The 17,478-nt window shown below is 46.3% G+C and overlaps 1 protein-coding gene across 1 annotated transcript in view; it reads right to left on the minus strand.

The window, feature by feature from the left end:
- The window catches only part of eys (eyes shut homolog), a 337,977-nt gene that overhangs the window by 31,657 nt on the left and 288,842 nt on the right, over positions 1-17,478 (minus strand). Inside the window, exons 38-39 of the mRNA XM_064318175.1 lie at positions 13,389-13,609; positions 119-291 (exon numbers count right to left, since the gene is read on the minus strand). Coding sequence (XP_064174245.1) covers positions 119-291; positions 13,389-13,609 — 394 coding nt within the window. The remainder of the gene's footprint in view (positions 1-118; positions 292-13,388; positions 13,610-17,478) is intronic.

The raw sequence follows: 17,478 nt of genomic DNA on the forward strand, positions 1-17,478 counted from the left end.
TTCCTCATAGAGGTGACCGCAGGACAAAGGATCAGCTCCCTAAAAAACCATTTTAATTAAATAAAAATGAAAAAAAAGAGAGTGAAATCAGGCAGAGTGGTTAACGCTGGGTTCTTACCCTCCTCACACAGGATGCCCGCCCGTCCGTATGGGCACAGGCACACGGCTTCCTGCCCGGGCCTGGGCACACACGTGCCCCCGTGAGCGCAGGGACTGCCCTGGCAGGTCCTGAACTGGCACAGCCTGCCAGAGAAGGGACCGGGGCATCGGCAGAACCAGCTCTCCGCATCGCTGGAGAACAGAGGAAAGGAAAGGAAAGAGTGGGAGAGAGTGTGGTTATTCAGCTGAGCTAATGTTTACATTTATAGCTCTGTGAGCTGGCAACATTCAGCAACACATTCTCTGCTAATAGAGAGAGAGAGAGAGAGATAGGGTAGAGAGAGAGGGAGAGAGAAAGGGAGACAGAGAGAGAGATAGAGAGGCAAAGAGAGATAGGGATGGAGAGAGAGAGTGAGAGAGAGAGAAAGGGTAGAGAGAGAGAAACAGAGAGAGAGAGGGAGAGAGAAAAAGGGCAGAGAGAGAGAGAGATAAAGTGGACAGAGAGAGAGACAGAAAGAGAGAGACATAATGAGAAGTGGGGGAAGGACAGAGAAAGGAGGGAGAGAAGGATTCCAGCCTTGTTTGTAACTGGGACTTAACTGCGATTGCCCCATTAATTTCTGTCCAATTTTAGAACTTTCACAACAGCAAACGACAGTTATAAAATAACTCTGAACAAATAAAACTGCTCAGAATGTCTGTGTTCATGCTGGACGGGTGCGGAGCAGGCAGATTTTATTTTTTTATTTTCCCTCAGTGACCTTGATGGGGGGGAAAAAAAAGTGGACAGGAACCTCCGTCGACACGGAATGTGAAACATTTTCAAACCACGCAGGACATTTTCAAAAGCACGAGCAGGGAGGGTGAAATAAAAATAATATTTTTAAAAAAACCTCCACCCCTCCCGCCCAGATCCTCAATTCATATGCAGCGGTGTTATCGGGAGCCGAGGCAGCAGGAGGAGCACAGAACTCAGGAAGGGGACTTCATGTGCAGCCTTAAGATGCGCGAGCTTTGAAAGGTACGATATCAGATACAGGGCAGGCTTTTGGAAGGGTTTCAAATCTATAAATTAATAATGCGCTTTGAGCAGCGACACAGTGGGGCGCTTTTGTTTTTCTTCTTCGTTTTTTTTTTTTTTTTGCCGCTTCTCCAGAACCGGCTTCTAGAAATGAAATATTTACATTGGGTCCTCGGGATTCCAGCGGGAGGAGAAACCGCGGCGCACGATGGCGACAGGCCGAAGCGGAGAACGAAGCGTCGTTCGCCAGGTTAAACTCCCAGCTTTCGGTCCGACGTGCGCCAACGTGCGCCAACGTGCGCCAACGTCCAGCATGCCAGCCCCTCGCTTCATTTCAGAAATCAGAACAAAAGTCAGTCTTTTAAGAAAAAAATAAAATAAAATATATATATATATATATATATATATATATACTGTATATTCTTCTTCTATATTCTTTTTTTTAACGACCATGTGACCTGTCAAGCCTAAACAAAAAGGTGCATGCACTGACTATTATTGAGAAGCATTCCATTTGAGAACTGGGGAAGACCATTTTTCATAATTTTCATTCATTCTGTCTACTGTAAAGTACATGCAAGCAATCTCTGTGTGAGAGAGGCAGAGAGAGGGAAAGAGGTGCAGAGAGAGAGAGAGAGAGCAGCTCCTCTCCATGTGGAGCACAGCAGGGGGTAATGACATTGGCTGCAAGATTACTGCCTTCCATTATGTTCAACATGCAAACACATCTGTTTCTGTGAACGACTGTCCTTCACAATACCCTCGGTGGGGGGGTACAGCTTGTGTGAGAACCAGAGAGGTTCCCCAGATGGAACGGCAAAGATGGAAACCAAACAAACAAAAAAAACAGACAAAAAACAAACAAACAAATAAATAAATAAATAAATAAATGGCAATTCACAATTTTACCTTTTGAAAAAAAGAATAAAAAAGTTAATATCAGAGCTCCCCACCCACTCCCACAGAGCCCTGGTCACTCCAGTGGCTGTGCAGAGAGGCTGGACTAAGCCTCTGGTGATAATACAAGCACTGCGCTCTCCTTACGAAAAATCCCAACTTGAGCAAACACAACATAGGACGGCATTGAGGAGGTGGAAGAAAAAATGATTCTAAAAAAAAAAAAAAAAAAAATAGGGTGTGTGTGTTCTTAACAGGGACATCTTTTCCAGCTTCTCTGGTGAGGACAGTAGGTTTTAGCGGTAGCGTCACTGGTGAGGACAGTAGGTTTTCGAGGTACAAATATTACAGCTAGCCACTTTTCTTTCTTTCCCCAAATCCAGCGACACATCTCATACTTTAATACATTTGAAAGGGCAGAACTTCAAACGAGCATGTTTGGCTTTCAGTTTGTCACCACTCACTGGCAGTCTTTCACAGATGGGTTTACCAGGGGACCTGGACACAAACGACTGCTGCCCACATCCTAATGGATTTCAATATTCAACAAGAAAGACGGAAACAAAATGGCAGTTAAAAATTCAGTTTGTTAATGGGAATCCCAAAATGCAGAGATCAGTCTCTATATTCTTTTGAATGATTTTCTTACTCAGTAATTGTGTTTAAACCCCATTGGTGATGGAGGGACACTCACCAGAACGGAAACTGGGTCAAATGGTTTTCCAATACGGACTAAATAAACGGCTAAAATAATGAGCTGTCAAACTGGACCCTATCCTTTCCGGGAAAATAACCTTCTTCTGAAAAACAAAAAGGAAAAAAAGAACCTATGAATAATTCAACGGGATTTAAGAGGACAGCTTTTCACGAAAGGCTGTCTTCCGTTCGGCGAAACTGCGACCCCCCCTGATTTAGCTCTGTCGTCCCGCCCGACTGATGGGTCCCCTGTAACCCCCCCCCCCCACCCGCACCCCTGCCCTAAACGTCCGCTCCACCAGCCTTCCGAAAACCATCCACGGGCCTTCATATTTCTTATTAAATTCAACTAACATCAAACAAAGAGCTGAATCCACCAGGATCTGCCACCATAATATATACAACACTAACAATCCCTAATTCTCCTGCAGTGCAACTCAATGATGCTCGCAGTATATGCAATTGCACAGCCGTGTATAAGTAGATTAAGCCCATGAGTTATCATTCGTGATATGGGGGAAAATCACAAAGAAGTAACCCTCAATAGAGATGTGACCGACGACAGTACTTCTACGCCATCAGCGTTATTAGATGTACCTTCGCTATGAAGAGCCTAAAAACGAACAAAAACAGCCGAACCAACGAAAACGCTGAACCGCGGAGGGAAGGGTGGCAAAAGAATGGCGCCGTATCCAGGTAACAGGCAAGAAGAGCAGCTAAAATCCTAAAACGGAACTAAACAACGTTACGTCACAGAGACCGGCTTTTTCAAGATCATGCAAATCGAATTCAGCGAGGGGATGGCAATGAAAAGCAAGCTCAACACAAAACAAAGCAAAACAAAAAAAAGAACAAAAAAAAAAAAAATCTAATGCGTGCTCACTCCCTCAGCTTCTTGGTCCCCGTATTAATTGCCTTATAATGAATGCCTATTTCCCACAGTAGCTTTTAGTCAGCGCGTGACGCGGTATCGATAGATCCGCGGTAAAGAACTGACAGCTCGTTAGGGCGGCAGCGTCAGCTTTTGCCTGTAATGAGATCATGGGGGTGTTGGGGTTGTGCTAACATCTGTCGCAGACGACGCAGAGTTTGTCTCTGTTCTCTGTCAGCGCTCCGCGGCGCTACCGGGCTTAGCTTCCGGAGGAGTCGGGGAGTCGCCCCAGGGGCGAACGTTTCGCGGCGTTACAAGGAGACGCACCTGAAGCGGGTTCAGGATTGCGGTCCAATAAGAAGGTGGGGGGGGGGGGGGGGGGGGGGGGATTAAATTTCCCATTTGGTCCCTAATAAAAGTGAACGTATTTTGAGTTTCTTCAGAAACACTTGGCTCTTCACAGGATGATTAGCCGTTAGCTCAGAGCGGCAGCTCCACCCAGTTCAAAAACACAATGCTGCCACCGTCAGCTCATCTCAGTCCTGCCCCAGGGGCGAAACGGACACGCGGTCCCACTGCCGCTTCGTGCCACCGAGCGTGCTGCTAGCAGGGAAACTCAAAAGGATGCGTGTCCTCGCAAGGAATCTCAGTGTGATTCAATCCCATAATCCTTTGCTGTGAAGGCGGGTGGGCTCAGATGATTTTGATTGGCGAGCCGCCGTGGTGAGCGGGATGCGGGACGACGGATGACTCTTCCTGGTGTGCGTGTGTGTGTGTGTGTGTGTGTGTGTGTGTGGGGGTCGGGGGGGAGTCAGGAGGCCTCTTCCTGTTTAGCGGCCGTAACAGTCAGTTAGCCACTTGGGTGGGAGACGTGTGGTTTGAAACGAGAGCCAATGGCTGTGTTCACCAGAGCGGGGGTGCAAAGTGCTATCGCTTGCCGTAGCGGATCACCCCGGGCGTCGCTTTATGACCCGTTGCAGTGTCGTCTCCTGTGAGACCGCGATGCCTCGCACACGCTGGCTTCCTGCGGCAGCCGCGAAAAGCACCGCGCTGCTGAGCGGGAGAAAATGTTCAAATTATTCATAATGAGCAAGGGCCTGAGGGAAAAAAAACTCTTATTTCTTAACTGGCATCACTAACTATCTCAAATTATTTAAAATAATGGTTTATATACATGTACATTTAATTATTTGGTATGTGTTTTCTGTCCAAAATTATTGCACAGCTGTGTATAAGTAGATTAAGCCCCTGAGTTTTCATTCGTAATATGGGGGAAAATCACAAAGAAGTAACCCTCAATAGAGATGTGACTAATTATCTTGAATTAAATAACGGTCAATTAAATAATTAAAATAACGGTTTATATACATGTACATTTAATCATATGGTATGTGTTTTCTGTCCAAAATTATTGTACTAGTTATAAGGTAAACATCACCAACAGCAGGATGTCTAAATTCAAGATCATAAGCAGAAATAAGAAACGCGACGGTAAGGTGCCGAGATTTCCCAGGCTGAACGTGCAGCCGTGCTGAAGACTCGACGTCAGCAGGGCGCGGAAAGAGAGGACGGGCGACGTTCCCCCTCCGCGGGGGAGAGCTCTCCTCTCAGAGCTACGGGCTCCGGGCACCGGCGCGTGTGTGTCCATGGGCCGGGTCCGTTTCGGGTCGCTGTCGGGGGAGAACGACAGGCCCAGGACCGGAACGTCGGACTGGACTGCCGGGCCTGAGCCGCTCCGGGGGAGACTGGGGGTCACGGGAGAGAATCCCGCCGTCTCCGCCAGTCCCCGTGACAACGCGTGACATCACATGACTCACGGGACCCCGGGCCCCTCTCAGGAGCGGGGCACCGCGTTACTCGTCGCCCGCTTATCTCCCGACACCAAGCGCTGCGGGTCTGGTTTCGATAAGAGAGGGACGAACGCGCCGCGCGACCTTTCCTTTAACTCCGTATTTAATCTGTCACAGGGCCATAGCGGCTCGTTTGTTCCGGGCCTCTGCGGTGGTTTTAGGCGTCGGTTTGAACGATTCGCGCGGCCGTCACGCGGGCGTGGCGCAGTTTTGCCTCCACTTTGTACGTACGCGCAGACACGTGCTCAGAGAATTACACATCGCTAATAACGAATTGATCGTCAAAATCCAGAACGAGGCTTCCCTTCGCTTTCGTTATTAATCCCCGCTCTATTTCGCCGTGTTCATTTAAGCTCTGATAGCGGGAGCAGAGGCTAGCGTAGCATGCCTGTCACCAGCTGGTCGCAGTTGAAACTTCCCAACCGGGGCAGCTCAGTAGATGACAAGCAGCACGAACGGCAAATATCTGAGACGCTACACATAGCCCTCCCCGCCCACCGAGACTGAGACCAAGGTAATGAAACGTTAACGCGCTTACGGGCGTTTATATCGTTTATGTCCGTTTATATCTAGCTACATAAAAGCTACACGATGATGCGGCCGGACCACCGGTGGTGAGCCAGCGATAAAGCATTAAGAGACACACCCCCATGGGAGATCATTAGCCAATGATCTCCCCCCTCTTAGGAGTGAGAATCTTCTGTACGCGAGACTGCTTACTCCCCGAGGAGTATTTTTTTTTTTTTCCCTTTTCTGTTTTTTCTTTTTAAAACCGCCACCCTGAGATAAAACAGCTTCTTAGGCTGGATTCTTCTCTGGCAGTCCTTTTATTGTTCTCCTGCTACATCCCTATTAAGGCCTGTGACAGACTACATGAAGACATAACAACGTGTAGCTGCTCCTTAAAGCACAAAATGGCTCTCGCCATCATTCAGGTACGTTCGTAATTAGTTATTGTAAATGATAAATCTTTTGCACTTCATACAGTACCCTAACATCTTTGGTGAGCCGTGCAAATGCAGTATGTGACTATGAATGCTGATTAGTGAACACCGTTGAGGATCAATCAATATGCGGTGGTTATTATTATTATGCAATATGTTGCATCCGTTTGTGAAACTTAGTCTCCCACACACACAGTCTGAATGTTTTTTCTTCTTCTATACATTAACAGACAGAAGGCACACGTAGGGTGACAGTGTAATGTTTAAGGAACTGGGTTTGACACGCAAAGGTTGTGGGTTCACAGATGGGGTGCTGCCATTGTACTTTGATGCAATGTTCCGTCCTGGTTCTTTTTTTCTTCCAGTCCAGTCTATATTAAAATCCAGTCCAGGTGTTGTTTTTCTTCCAGTCCAGTTAAAAAAAAAAAAATCCAGCCCAGGTTTATTATTATTATTATTATTATTATTAATTACATTTATATAGCACTTTTCCAAATGCTCAAAGTGCTTTACAGTGAAGGGGAACTCACCTCACCCACCACTAATGTGTAGCACCCACCTGGGTGATGCACGGCAGCCAATTTGCGCCAGAACGCTCACCACACATTAGCGAAGGTGGAGAGGGAGAGAACATTTATTTAGCCAATTAAGTCTGGGGATGATTTTAGTGGCAAGTTTGCGAGAGCCAGATCTGGGATTTGGCCAGGACACCGGGGAACCCCCTACTCTTCCCTGGTGGTCTCCCATCCAAGTACAATCCAAGCCCACACCTGCTTAGCTTCAGCCATTTGGCAGGAGCAGAGTGCATGGAAAAGGCCTACGTTCAAAAAAAGAACAGTAGCGACGGATCATTACTCAAAAAAATGACTCCTTTGACAAAGACGGCGTGCGCATCACTCGGAAGCAACATCCACTTGGATCCACTGCGCCTGCAATCGCACGACGTAAAAATAGCTTTTCTTTCATTTCAAAATGAATACCGGGGAGCAGACGAGTAGCCTACGGAAAAGCCCCACTTAAGCAGCGCTAAGACCCAGCGTTTACCGTAGGGGGTTCGCCCGTGTGGAAGGGAAGCGGTATTAAAACACTACCGCGTGCCCGACTTCAATTATTTAGCGGCCACCCAGCTCATTGTTAAAGGGCCAACTGAACTGAGATCATGAAGTGTACACATCAAAAATTTAACACTTTATCTGTCATGTACCTGATTAAATATGTATGTCTTCAATAATTAAGCCCCACGCGATTTACCGTGGAGTATCGCCCCGACATGAATTTCAAGCAAACATATAGCGTATCAATGGCCAGGCGTGCGTGCTGGTAAGCACGACTGCGTCTGCGCGTGCAATTAGAGTTTTTAAAAAAAACGACCCAAAAACTAAAAAATATATATGATTTTCAGCATCAAATATTTAATCAATTGATCACAGACTGACGCTGCCTCTCGATCCAGAAAATGCGCTGCCGTATGTCTACGCGGCTTTAGTGCAATCAGGCCAATAGCGAGCCCCTTTGTTTCTGCAAATACCTAAATGCAATTGGGCGTCTCCGAGACGCCGGCTGTGCTTAAAGCGTCGCAGGCAGCGGTCCGCCGCAGCGATAAGCACCGCGAGGAAACTTCCTGTCGTAGCCTAACTGACGCCGCGCGGGGAGGAAGTAAGCGGCGCTGGCTTGTTAAAAAAAAAAAACAATCATGACCGACGGACGGGGGCCTCCGATACCCGAGGATGTCCCCCCCCCCCCCCCGCGGCGGCTGACGGAGACGGCTAGTCAGAGGCTCGTTAGGCGGGGAGGACCGCGAGGGGGGTCCTGACGGCCGGCAGAGAGGGACGGTGACTGGCAGCGCTATTTTACAGCTCGCGAGTCTTCCGTCGCGTTTCACGCCCTCCCGATTCCGCGGCGCGGCAAACGCGGGCTTCAGCCGTCCCTCAGCCAGAGGCAACGCTGCACCGGTGAACTACGAAACAGAACTGATGTACAGGGCAAGGGGAAAAGTCATCACGATTGGACACTGAACGCCAATGTACACGGAACATTAATCATACACTAGTTTACATAATTCATGTTTGACTTCATTCTTTTTTGACATATTTTTTTTTGTTGGCCATGCTGAAGAAAATAAATAATTATGTCATGACAGAGATGAGCAATGAGGGCCGTATGCTTCTGGTTTTCATGCCAACTTCTGGCCTTAATTACTTAATTAGTCCTAACGTTTACGCCACCTGACATTCTAGCTACATTTCATGATGAGCGCGTGAATGACAGCCGAAGACTCGTGATGCTATATGAAACATTTTACTGTGAACTATGAGTGAATCAGTGTTGCTGTGTATAGCCAATTAGCTAATTTAGCCAGGGTAATTGGTGGAAACAAAAACCTGCATACACACCAGTCCCCCTGGACTGGAATTGCCCACTCCTGTGTAATGGTATTATTAATCATATATGAACACCGACCTTAACTGAGGCTAGTGAAGCTTGTAGTTCTTTGGTTGTTTTTATGGGATCTTTTTGACTTCCTAAATGAGTTATCGCTGCACCCTTTGAGAAAAATTTTTTGGCAGGCCGACCATTCCTGGGAAGATTCACTACTGTTCCAAGTGTTCTCCATTTGCAGATAATTGCTCTCACTGTGGTTTGGTGGAGTCCCAGAGCCTTAGAAATGGCTTTGCAACCCTTTCAATACTGACATATTACAACAACTTTTTTCTCATCTGTTCTGGGATTTCCACTAATCATGGCATAGTGTGTTTGTAGAAACTTTGTGGTGACTACGTCACTGAAATTAGGTTCAACAGAAGTGAGATTAAGATTCAACAGGGCTGACTGAAATCAAACGTGGCTGTGTTCAATCAGCTGAATCCAAGTTTGGTTACTTGGTTGATTGAGTAACTAGGGGGCTAATTACTTAAATTAAAACAAATTACTTTTTCAAATGTGTAATATGGAAGTTTGATAACTTTTTTCATTCAATAAATGAAATAATAATTTTAAAAATGTGTTTTGTGTTTCTCTTTCTTAAATATTACATCATATCTAAAAATCTGAAAACGTTCAGTGAGCCAAATACGCAATAACAGAGGAAATCAGAAAGGGTCAAACACTTTTTCACAGCACTGTACACACACACACACACACACACACACGGGCGCGCACACACACATACAGGAATGCCATTTCTGTGAAATACATTAGTAAATATTCAGTTGACTTAGTAATTAATACTAATTTGGTATGAGGGCTTGTTCTCAGGTTGAAAATATTATGAGATATAAATATACAACACATAATATTTCAAGACAATACATAGTAAAACCTAAAAACAGTACTACAAATGATTATATAAAAAGCAAGTGTGTGTAGTTTCTGGTTTCAGGAAACAGAAAGAGGAATATGCTGTTGTAACTTCAATTGCTAACTGGATGTAATTATAACTCATGCTGCATGCGATACAGTGAAGTAAAATATGCAGTCATCCATTTTGCCGTTATGGCAACTTGACTGTATTACATACAGTACTCTAAAGGTAGTAAAAAAGATTCTGTAACTCATGCCATTACATCCACATCAGCGCATTTCTTTGGGTAGGATTAGCATATTCCAATAAACCCATGCAGATTGTACACATAAATGTTTTATCATGGTTTTATGGACAATTAAGGTTTTATAGCAAATGTTAATTTTGCAGTCATGTTCTAATAAACTGCTGAGCATTGCTGTAAATCTCAGTAATTTTACTCAACAATTTCAACTGTGACTGAAGGATAAGTCAGAGTGTTTTACTGTGGAAAAGAGAGTGAGATAGAGAGAGTACAACTCGAAAAAGCGTGGAAAGTGAAATTGAATGTAAATAACACATTTTCCTTCTGCTTGCTGGATGTGCCACTGGTCCCCAGTAATCTGTGTCTGAGGAAACAGGAAGTGTGTCCATCGTCCATTAGAGCTGAATGCCGAGGCCGTAGCCGACGTAGTCCGAAGCTCTGAGCTTCCCATTTCTCCGATTAACTCCAACCCCCAGGGGGCCTGATTTCACGGGAATCTGGCCTTCCTGCGTGGTGACCAATCAGAGGCTGGCGGGGACTGAACGCTAGCCTGAAAAGCGCATGCTAAAGCCAATTTTTCAACTGACACGGTAGTGTCAAAGGAACGGGAGGCAGAAGACCTTCGGATTTCATTATGTAAAACAGGGACTGATTCCCCAGGGACTTTTCCATTAGTCTCGTCTTTGGATTGTCTGACTCTTTTGCTCTTTTCTTTCACTCCGTTTCTTCTTTTTTATCCTTCCTGGTCTTGCCATTTACTTTGAACAGTAACTTCTCCACTGGTGGTGGAGTCTCTCTCTCTCTCTCTCGATCTCTCGAGAACAGAGCCTGCTTTCACTCACTGCTGAAAAATAAATAGGCCGCTGTCACTGGTATAATCTCTTTCACCACTGCTAACTTCATAGTCTGCCACGATAAATCTTAATTCACTTTTCATATTGACTCTAACCAAGGAGGCTATATTGCCTATATTGCCTACATTATCCATGATTAAAGTAGCACATATTACTGAGGTAACAATGTGTTATTCATACATAGAGTAGAATATTTACTGGGGGGGGGGGGTGTTAGGACACAGCACCTCCACACCTGGAATAAAACCTGTTGGTCACAAACGCGCTCCCACTGGGTCACCACGTCTCCGATGCTGTTTCAGCGCCCTGCTGTGCCCCCCGCGAGATGGCGGACGTGCAGCAGCGAGTCGCTCCTGTTCATCTTCAGCCGGTAAAGAGCGCCACAGAGCCGAGCGGGCCGCCAGAGCAAACACGGGCCACGGCACGCGGACGAGCAGGGATCTCACGCCCTGGGGATTTAAGCCTCAGCCTTTTTGATTCAAGCAGAGTCTCTAAAATAGGGTTTCTGCACTGGGAAATGCACGCGCTTGCCCCAAAGACTGAGAACAAGGCGTGCTTTTTTTCCAGCAACAAGGACAGATATCGCCGAGGCGGACAGCGAAGGCTTTACCCATCGGATGATGTGTCGGCTCGATTTAGACCAATTGACTGAAGACGTATTGCTGTGTTAACATTAGGCTACGTCTGCTTTTGGGTTCAAGGGGAGGCCACATTCTCTGAGAGCAGACGCAGCAATATGCAGAAAGGCTAGCATGAGGCTATTATGATGGAGCTTCATCATTATTTCTAATCTGTACGCATGGCTTACTGAAATAAATTCATTTTAAAGCTACAGGCCCATATAGCATCTAACCGCTTTGCCCTTTGTCTTTGACTCGACTGATTCATTTGAGCGATTCTTACGCCGCTACGCTACGTTTGTCGCGCTTTTTTATTTTTCACACTCCACACCGTCACTCAGCCAACGGTAGAACAAATATTTTGTGTCATCATTTCTAAAAAATAAATATAGTTCAAAGCGCATTGCTGTTGTACTCACTCTGGGCCACTGTCCAAGAAGACATACCCATGCCACATTCTTCAGTAAATCACCTACGAGCGAAGAGCACCAGCACATACATCATCCCCGAGGCGATATACAGCTACGGGTGGTCTGTCACGATGATGATGATTAGAGACCACCCGTATGCGACCGCAAGCATTAAATCTGCTGGCGCACGCGTAGCGCAGGTTTAGCCCGCAGAGCCCTTACCCCCCCAAGTTAAACGCATCTCATTAAGCATGCGCGGTGTTGAACCCCGATATTAGCCCGTTTCATTGAGTTCGCCGGGCGCTAGCGGCTAAAGTTTAGCCCATCCCACGGGATGAACCGGGCATTTACCTCAAAGCTCAGCCTGTCTCATTAAACGGCGTTTACGTCCCAAGAACAGCCTCTCCTCATTAAATTCCCTGGGCATTTATGCCCAAAATCTGGCCCGTCTCAATAAAGTAAGCACGGAAACTTCATCCCGTGTCATTAAACATGCGAGGCAATTAAGGCCCAACTTTAGCCAGTCATTAAACCTCCGTGTAGACATTAATCAGCAGGAACGTCAAAGCTCTTCTCCAAACTCACATTTAACAAGAGACGTTTGACCTACTGTTTCGGAGGGAACTGCTCCGTGATCGCAAAGCACTCAAATAAGTTTACTGCAGTCTCAGCACATTGACGAAACTTCAGTACAGGCAGAACCATAGCTCATCATACTAACACTTTCTAGCAATCACCAGGCTTTGCGGTTTGCGGTCCATAGCTTGGACTTCGAGGGTTTTTACAATATAAACAACGAGACTCTTGACAAAATTACTGCCCACGTGTACAGTAATCATTAAAATGGCAATAGCCCTTTAATAACAGAGATAAATGAACAAGAACAACATGGCCGTGTAATTACTTGCCAGGTAAAAGTTAATTAGCTTAACGGACCTGATTCCACAGGCTTTGAATTGATCGGCATTAATGGACTTGTGTGTGGGTGAGAGGGACGCAGGGACTAATTCAGTTGGCTATAGATTCAGAGGCGAGATCACCGCACACTGATTTATCTGCAGATGGGAGCGCTCTAAACTACAATGCTTTTCAGAGAGCCCTTTACCCCCTTTTCAATTCAGCTGCACCTCTGCGCTTCTTCACAACACTGGGCAACAATGGAAACTTTGTTCAAACTGGACACTGGGGGGGAAAAAACAAGCTGTTCAGGTCTTAAAGTATTTATTGGAAAAAGAAAGAAAGAAAGAAAACAAATCCTTTAAGCCACTTGACTTACGGTTACCTCCCTGGGGAAATTTGTAATTACTCATTAATATTTTCCTAGTCTTCTTAAGTATGCAATTAAAAAAAAAAATATTTGGCTAAAATATAGCTTGGAGATGCTCTGGTACCTTCAGAGCATATTTGTTTTTGTAAAGTATATTTAATATCATTATTATTATTATTATTATTATTATTATTATTATTATTATTATTATTAATATTATTATTATTATTATTATTATAATAAAATAATAAATGAACTAGCAAAGGATGCCCTGATCCTGCTGTTGATATTTCCGGAAAGGGAAAGGCTTGTACCTGATGCAGGTGCCTCCATTTTGGCAGGGGTTTCGCTGGCAGACGGGGGCGTTGCAGTTTCCGATGTTCTTCCCTCCCACGGCTTCGTCCACGATGAAGAGCTCCCTGCTGTTCACCTGCAGCTCGCGCACGCAGCCCTGGAGCCCGGCCTCCGGACCCGCGCCCTCGGGAAGCTCCGCGTGGGACGGGACGCCCCCCAGGAACAGGGGACCGAAACGCACCTGGGGGGGTAAAGGGGACACACAGCACACACAGGGTGGGAGATCTTTCACCCTGTCCCCGTCAGTCCCAGTGCTGTCCATAGTGACCTCACCGAAGCTTATCTCATTAGTACCTCAATCTGGCCTGATCAGTCACAGTACTCACTCTGCTCTGGTGAGTAATATTACTCACACTGCCCTCGCTGGGAACAGTACCTCAGGCTGCCCTTAACGATCACATCAGTCAGGGTGTGCTTGTTAGTAACAAAAGTCACATGGCTCTCGTTAGTCACTTGGCTGTTGTCAGTCATCGTTAGCCACTTTACCCACAATGCCCTTTGTCACCAAGTCACCATGCTTCCACTGCACCTGTTAGTCTTTATTTGGACATGGAATGTGAAGCCATAACTCACACAGTGATGCCTCTCGATGTCTCCGTTCACACACTCATTTTAGTGCTTAATACGGTCCAAGTCACACTGAGTACGATAATGGGCGAGAGCCACAACTAGGACTAACCAGTCCTGCTCGAAACAGGGAGTGACTATCGAAGTTGACTCTTGCGCAAATGAGCCAGGCTGTGCGAATATGGTCTGGAACAGGACTTCACAACTAGTAGCAGATCCACAGTGATTAACTGCACAAGGCTCCCTGACTTCCTTTCACTCTCTAAAACCAGAAGAAGAAGAACTCTCTACGTAGAGCGTGCTGTTGTGTGCTGCTAAACGAAGCTTTATTCGACGTTTCTGCATTCACTGCTGGATCAGACACGGAAACTCCAGCTTCTCTTGGCAGATGCTCACAAAAACTGAATGACTGCATCCATGTTTCTTGACGTTGGAGGTCATGTTTATGCCCTCACGACATTTGAAATGCGAGATTTACATTCAGAGAAAACATTGCGCTATTACTGACAGTGCTATTACAGACTTACTGACAATGCTATTACAGACTTACTGACAGCACTATTACAGACTTACTGACAGCGTTATTACAGACTTAATTTACTGACAGTACTATTACAGACTTACTGAAAATGTTATTACAGACTTACCGACAGCACTATTACAGACTTACTGACAGCGTTATTACAGACTTAATTTACTGACAGTGCTATTACAGACTTACTGACAGCGCTATTACAGACTTACAGACAGTGCTATTACAGACTCACTGACTGCGCAATTACAAACTTACTGACAGCACTACTACAGACTTACTGACAGCGCTATTTCATACTTACTGATAGTGCTATTACAGACTTACTGACAGTGCTATTACAGACTTACTGACAGTGCTATTACAGACTTACTGACAGCGCTATTATAAACTTACTGACAGCGCTATTATAAACTTACTGACATATTACAGACTTACTGACAGCGCTATTACAGACTTACTGACAGAGCTATTACAGACTTACTGACATATTACAGACTTACTGACAGAGCTATTACAGACTTACTGACATATTACAGACTTACTGACAGCACTATTACAGACTTACTGACGGTGCTATTACAGACTTACTGACAGAGCTGTAAATACAGGAGAAGGTTCATACATGTAAGCGTTCTCGGTCTTCTAAACATGCGCGTGCGTACGGACACAGAACACAAGCGACTCCAATTAACAACCTCAGTTGTCGAGCCTGAAAATGCAAATGTGAGCGGGGCCTACGAGGACCAAAGGAGCTCAGAAATAAGTCCCGGATAGAGTGGCACAAGAGCGCAGACAGAAACAAGGTCCCGAGAGCGCTCCGCTTCATAGCAACAGTTGCCGAGCGGCCTTCGGTAGGCTTCAGTCCGTCGTTACCGGGCGGAGTCCCGGCCCCTCTCCCCGGTCGGCCGCCCTTTCCGGGCGAGCGGGTGGGGGGGGGGGAGGCCGAGAGCCGGCGGCAGGAGCTGACGGCGAGCGGCGGAACATCTGCGACCGGGAAAGCCCCGCGTTTGAAACGGGAGCCGGAGCCTCGACACCGAGAACAGCCCGGTCCCCCAGAGCTGGACTGCATGCACGAGCGGAGAGAGAAACCATTAAAGGGAAAACACTGATCTTAATTATTCTGTGGACTTGGCAGCAAAGCGCATAATTGATCTCCTCCCCGTCCTCGGTGCCTTGTGGGAGAAAGTTCTGCGGTCAGATGCGACGGCAATTTGAATTATTTCGCCGAACGCGAACCGGAGACAAGCAGCGGACGGAGATAACACGGACCCGGGCGGTCGGGCACAGCCTCGGGGCGGGGCGGTGCCAGGGGGTTACCCTTCATCAGCAGTCTGGGGAAGAGGCGAGGGCCGAGGGGAAGCCAGATGGCGCGTGGCAGACTCAACCCGAAATCCTTTTAGGGCCGTTTAAGGACCCTCCTCGAACAGTGGCGTAAACTCTTTAGATTAGAGTTAATCGACCCTACTCCGAGACAGAGACTACGGCTGCTTGTTTTGCTATTTTCTTATTCATTAAAGATTAGAGACTTAACTTGATAATTTACTCGGTGAAAAAAAAAAAAAAGGCTGATTAAAGTGAAATGAAAAATCAACAGACCCCGTGGTTCTCTGGGACCGCGTTAGGCCAACCTCGATTTTGACAGCGGGGGGAAAATAATGAGCTTAGGTGGACCGAGTGGCCTGTTCTCAACCTTCTTAACTGAATGTTCTCGATGCGGTACGGGCTGAGACCGGGAAGCCTCCCGCGATTAAGCCAGAAATGTGAAAGGGAGCACACCGAGCCCATTTCAGCAGCTTAATGACTCCAAGCGCACGCAGCGAAGCCCGCTGGGTCATAAAGAAGGGAGCGCATGGCCCCGAGCGGTCCAATCAGCATCGAGCGTGGCCCTGAGTGGTCCAATCAGCATCGAGCGTGGCCCTGAGTGGTCCAATCTGCGTCAAGCATGGCCCCGCGTGGTCCAATCAGCATTGAGACTTCAATCCAGTAGGATTTTTACGTCAAGATTTGAAGACCGCACATCCGACAGTGTTTACTTTTGACCGACTGTATTTAAATAAATAGTTTTCATAATTTATTATGAACTTAAAATGTGACATTGGATTTGGAGAGAGAATACTTCCGCACGTAACCAAAGGCAAAAGAAGACATGGGACCACAGCTGCTGTCAGTAAATTTCCCCTGATAACTTCAGCATATTTACACAGCCAGCGCACATTACACTCAGCATCTGAGGTTGCACTTATTGACTGGATATGCTATCCCATAATTCTTTCTGTTTTTGGCTGTGAAAAAAAAAACCGTCCAGCTTATATACATGCACACCGACAAATGTGTATGCGAACAAATGCGTGTGTGAGTGCGTACATACAATAGCTGTCCATCTGTGAATTTACATCTCTGGTACTACCATGAATAAACTAGGCATTATGTTACAAAATCACATAGATTATCACAGGAATAAGCAGGGGCAGTGAACTGGCCTTTCGGTTCCCGTGGTTGCAGGTTCGATCCCAGGTGGGGCATTGCCACTGCACCCTAAAGCAAGGCACTTAATCCGAATTGCATCAGTACAATATCCAGCTGAACGAATGGATTTTTACACAAAAGACTGTTGTCTAAGTCCCTCAAGGGGAAAGCTGTTAGGGAAAAAGCGATCCTCGATTTTTGAGATTTTTGAGTTTTACACACTTCCGTGAAGCTCATTTAAATATTAAATGAGGTGCCTCGGTGTGGCTCTGGAAGTTTCCGCTGAGTTCCCCCTGGCGCTGCGAACTCATTACATCACAAAGACAGATGGTAAATATAAGATGACACTTTTATGAAGACCTCCTGCGTCAAGGAAGAGGGTGTCAAAGAAACGCACGGTGAGAACTCTTATGATTGGGGGGGTGGGGGTTCAGAGTAACCAATTCCATCAGGTAACAAGCTCCCTTCCTTTTTATTCTTCC

The sequence above is a fragment of the Anguilla rostrata genome, chromosome 18, assembly GCF_018555375.3.
Source record: "Anguilla rostrata isolate EN2019 chromosome 18, ASM1855537v3, whole genome shotgun sequence".
NCBI lineage: Eukaryota > Metazoa > Chordata > Actinopteri > Anguilliformes > Anguillidae > Anguilla > Anguilla rostrata.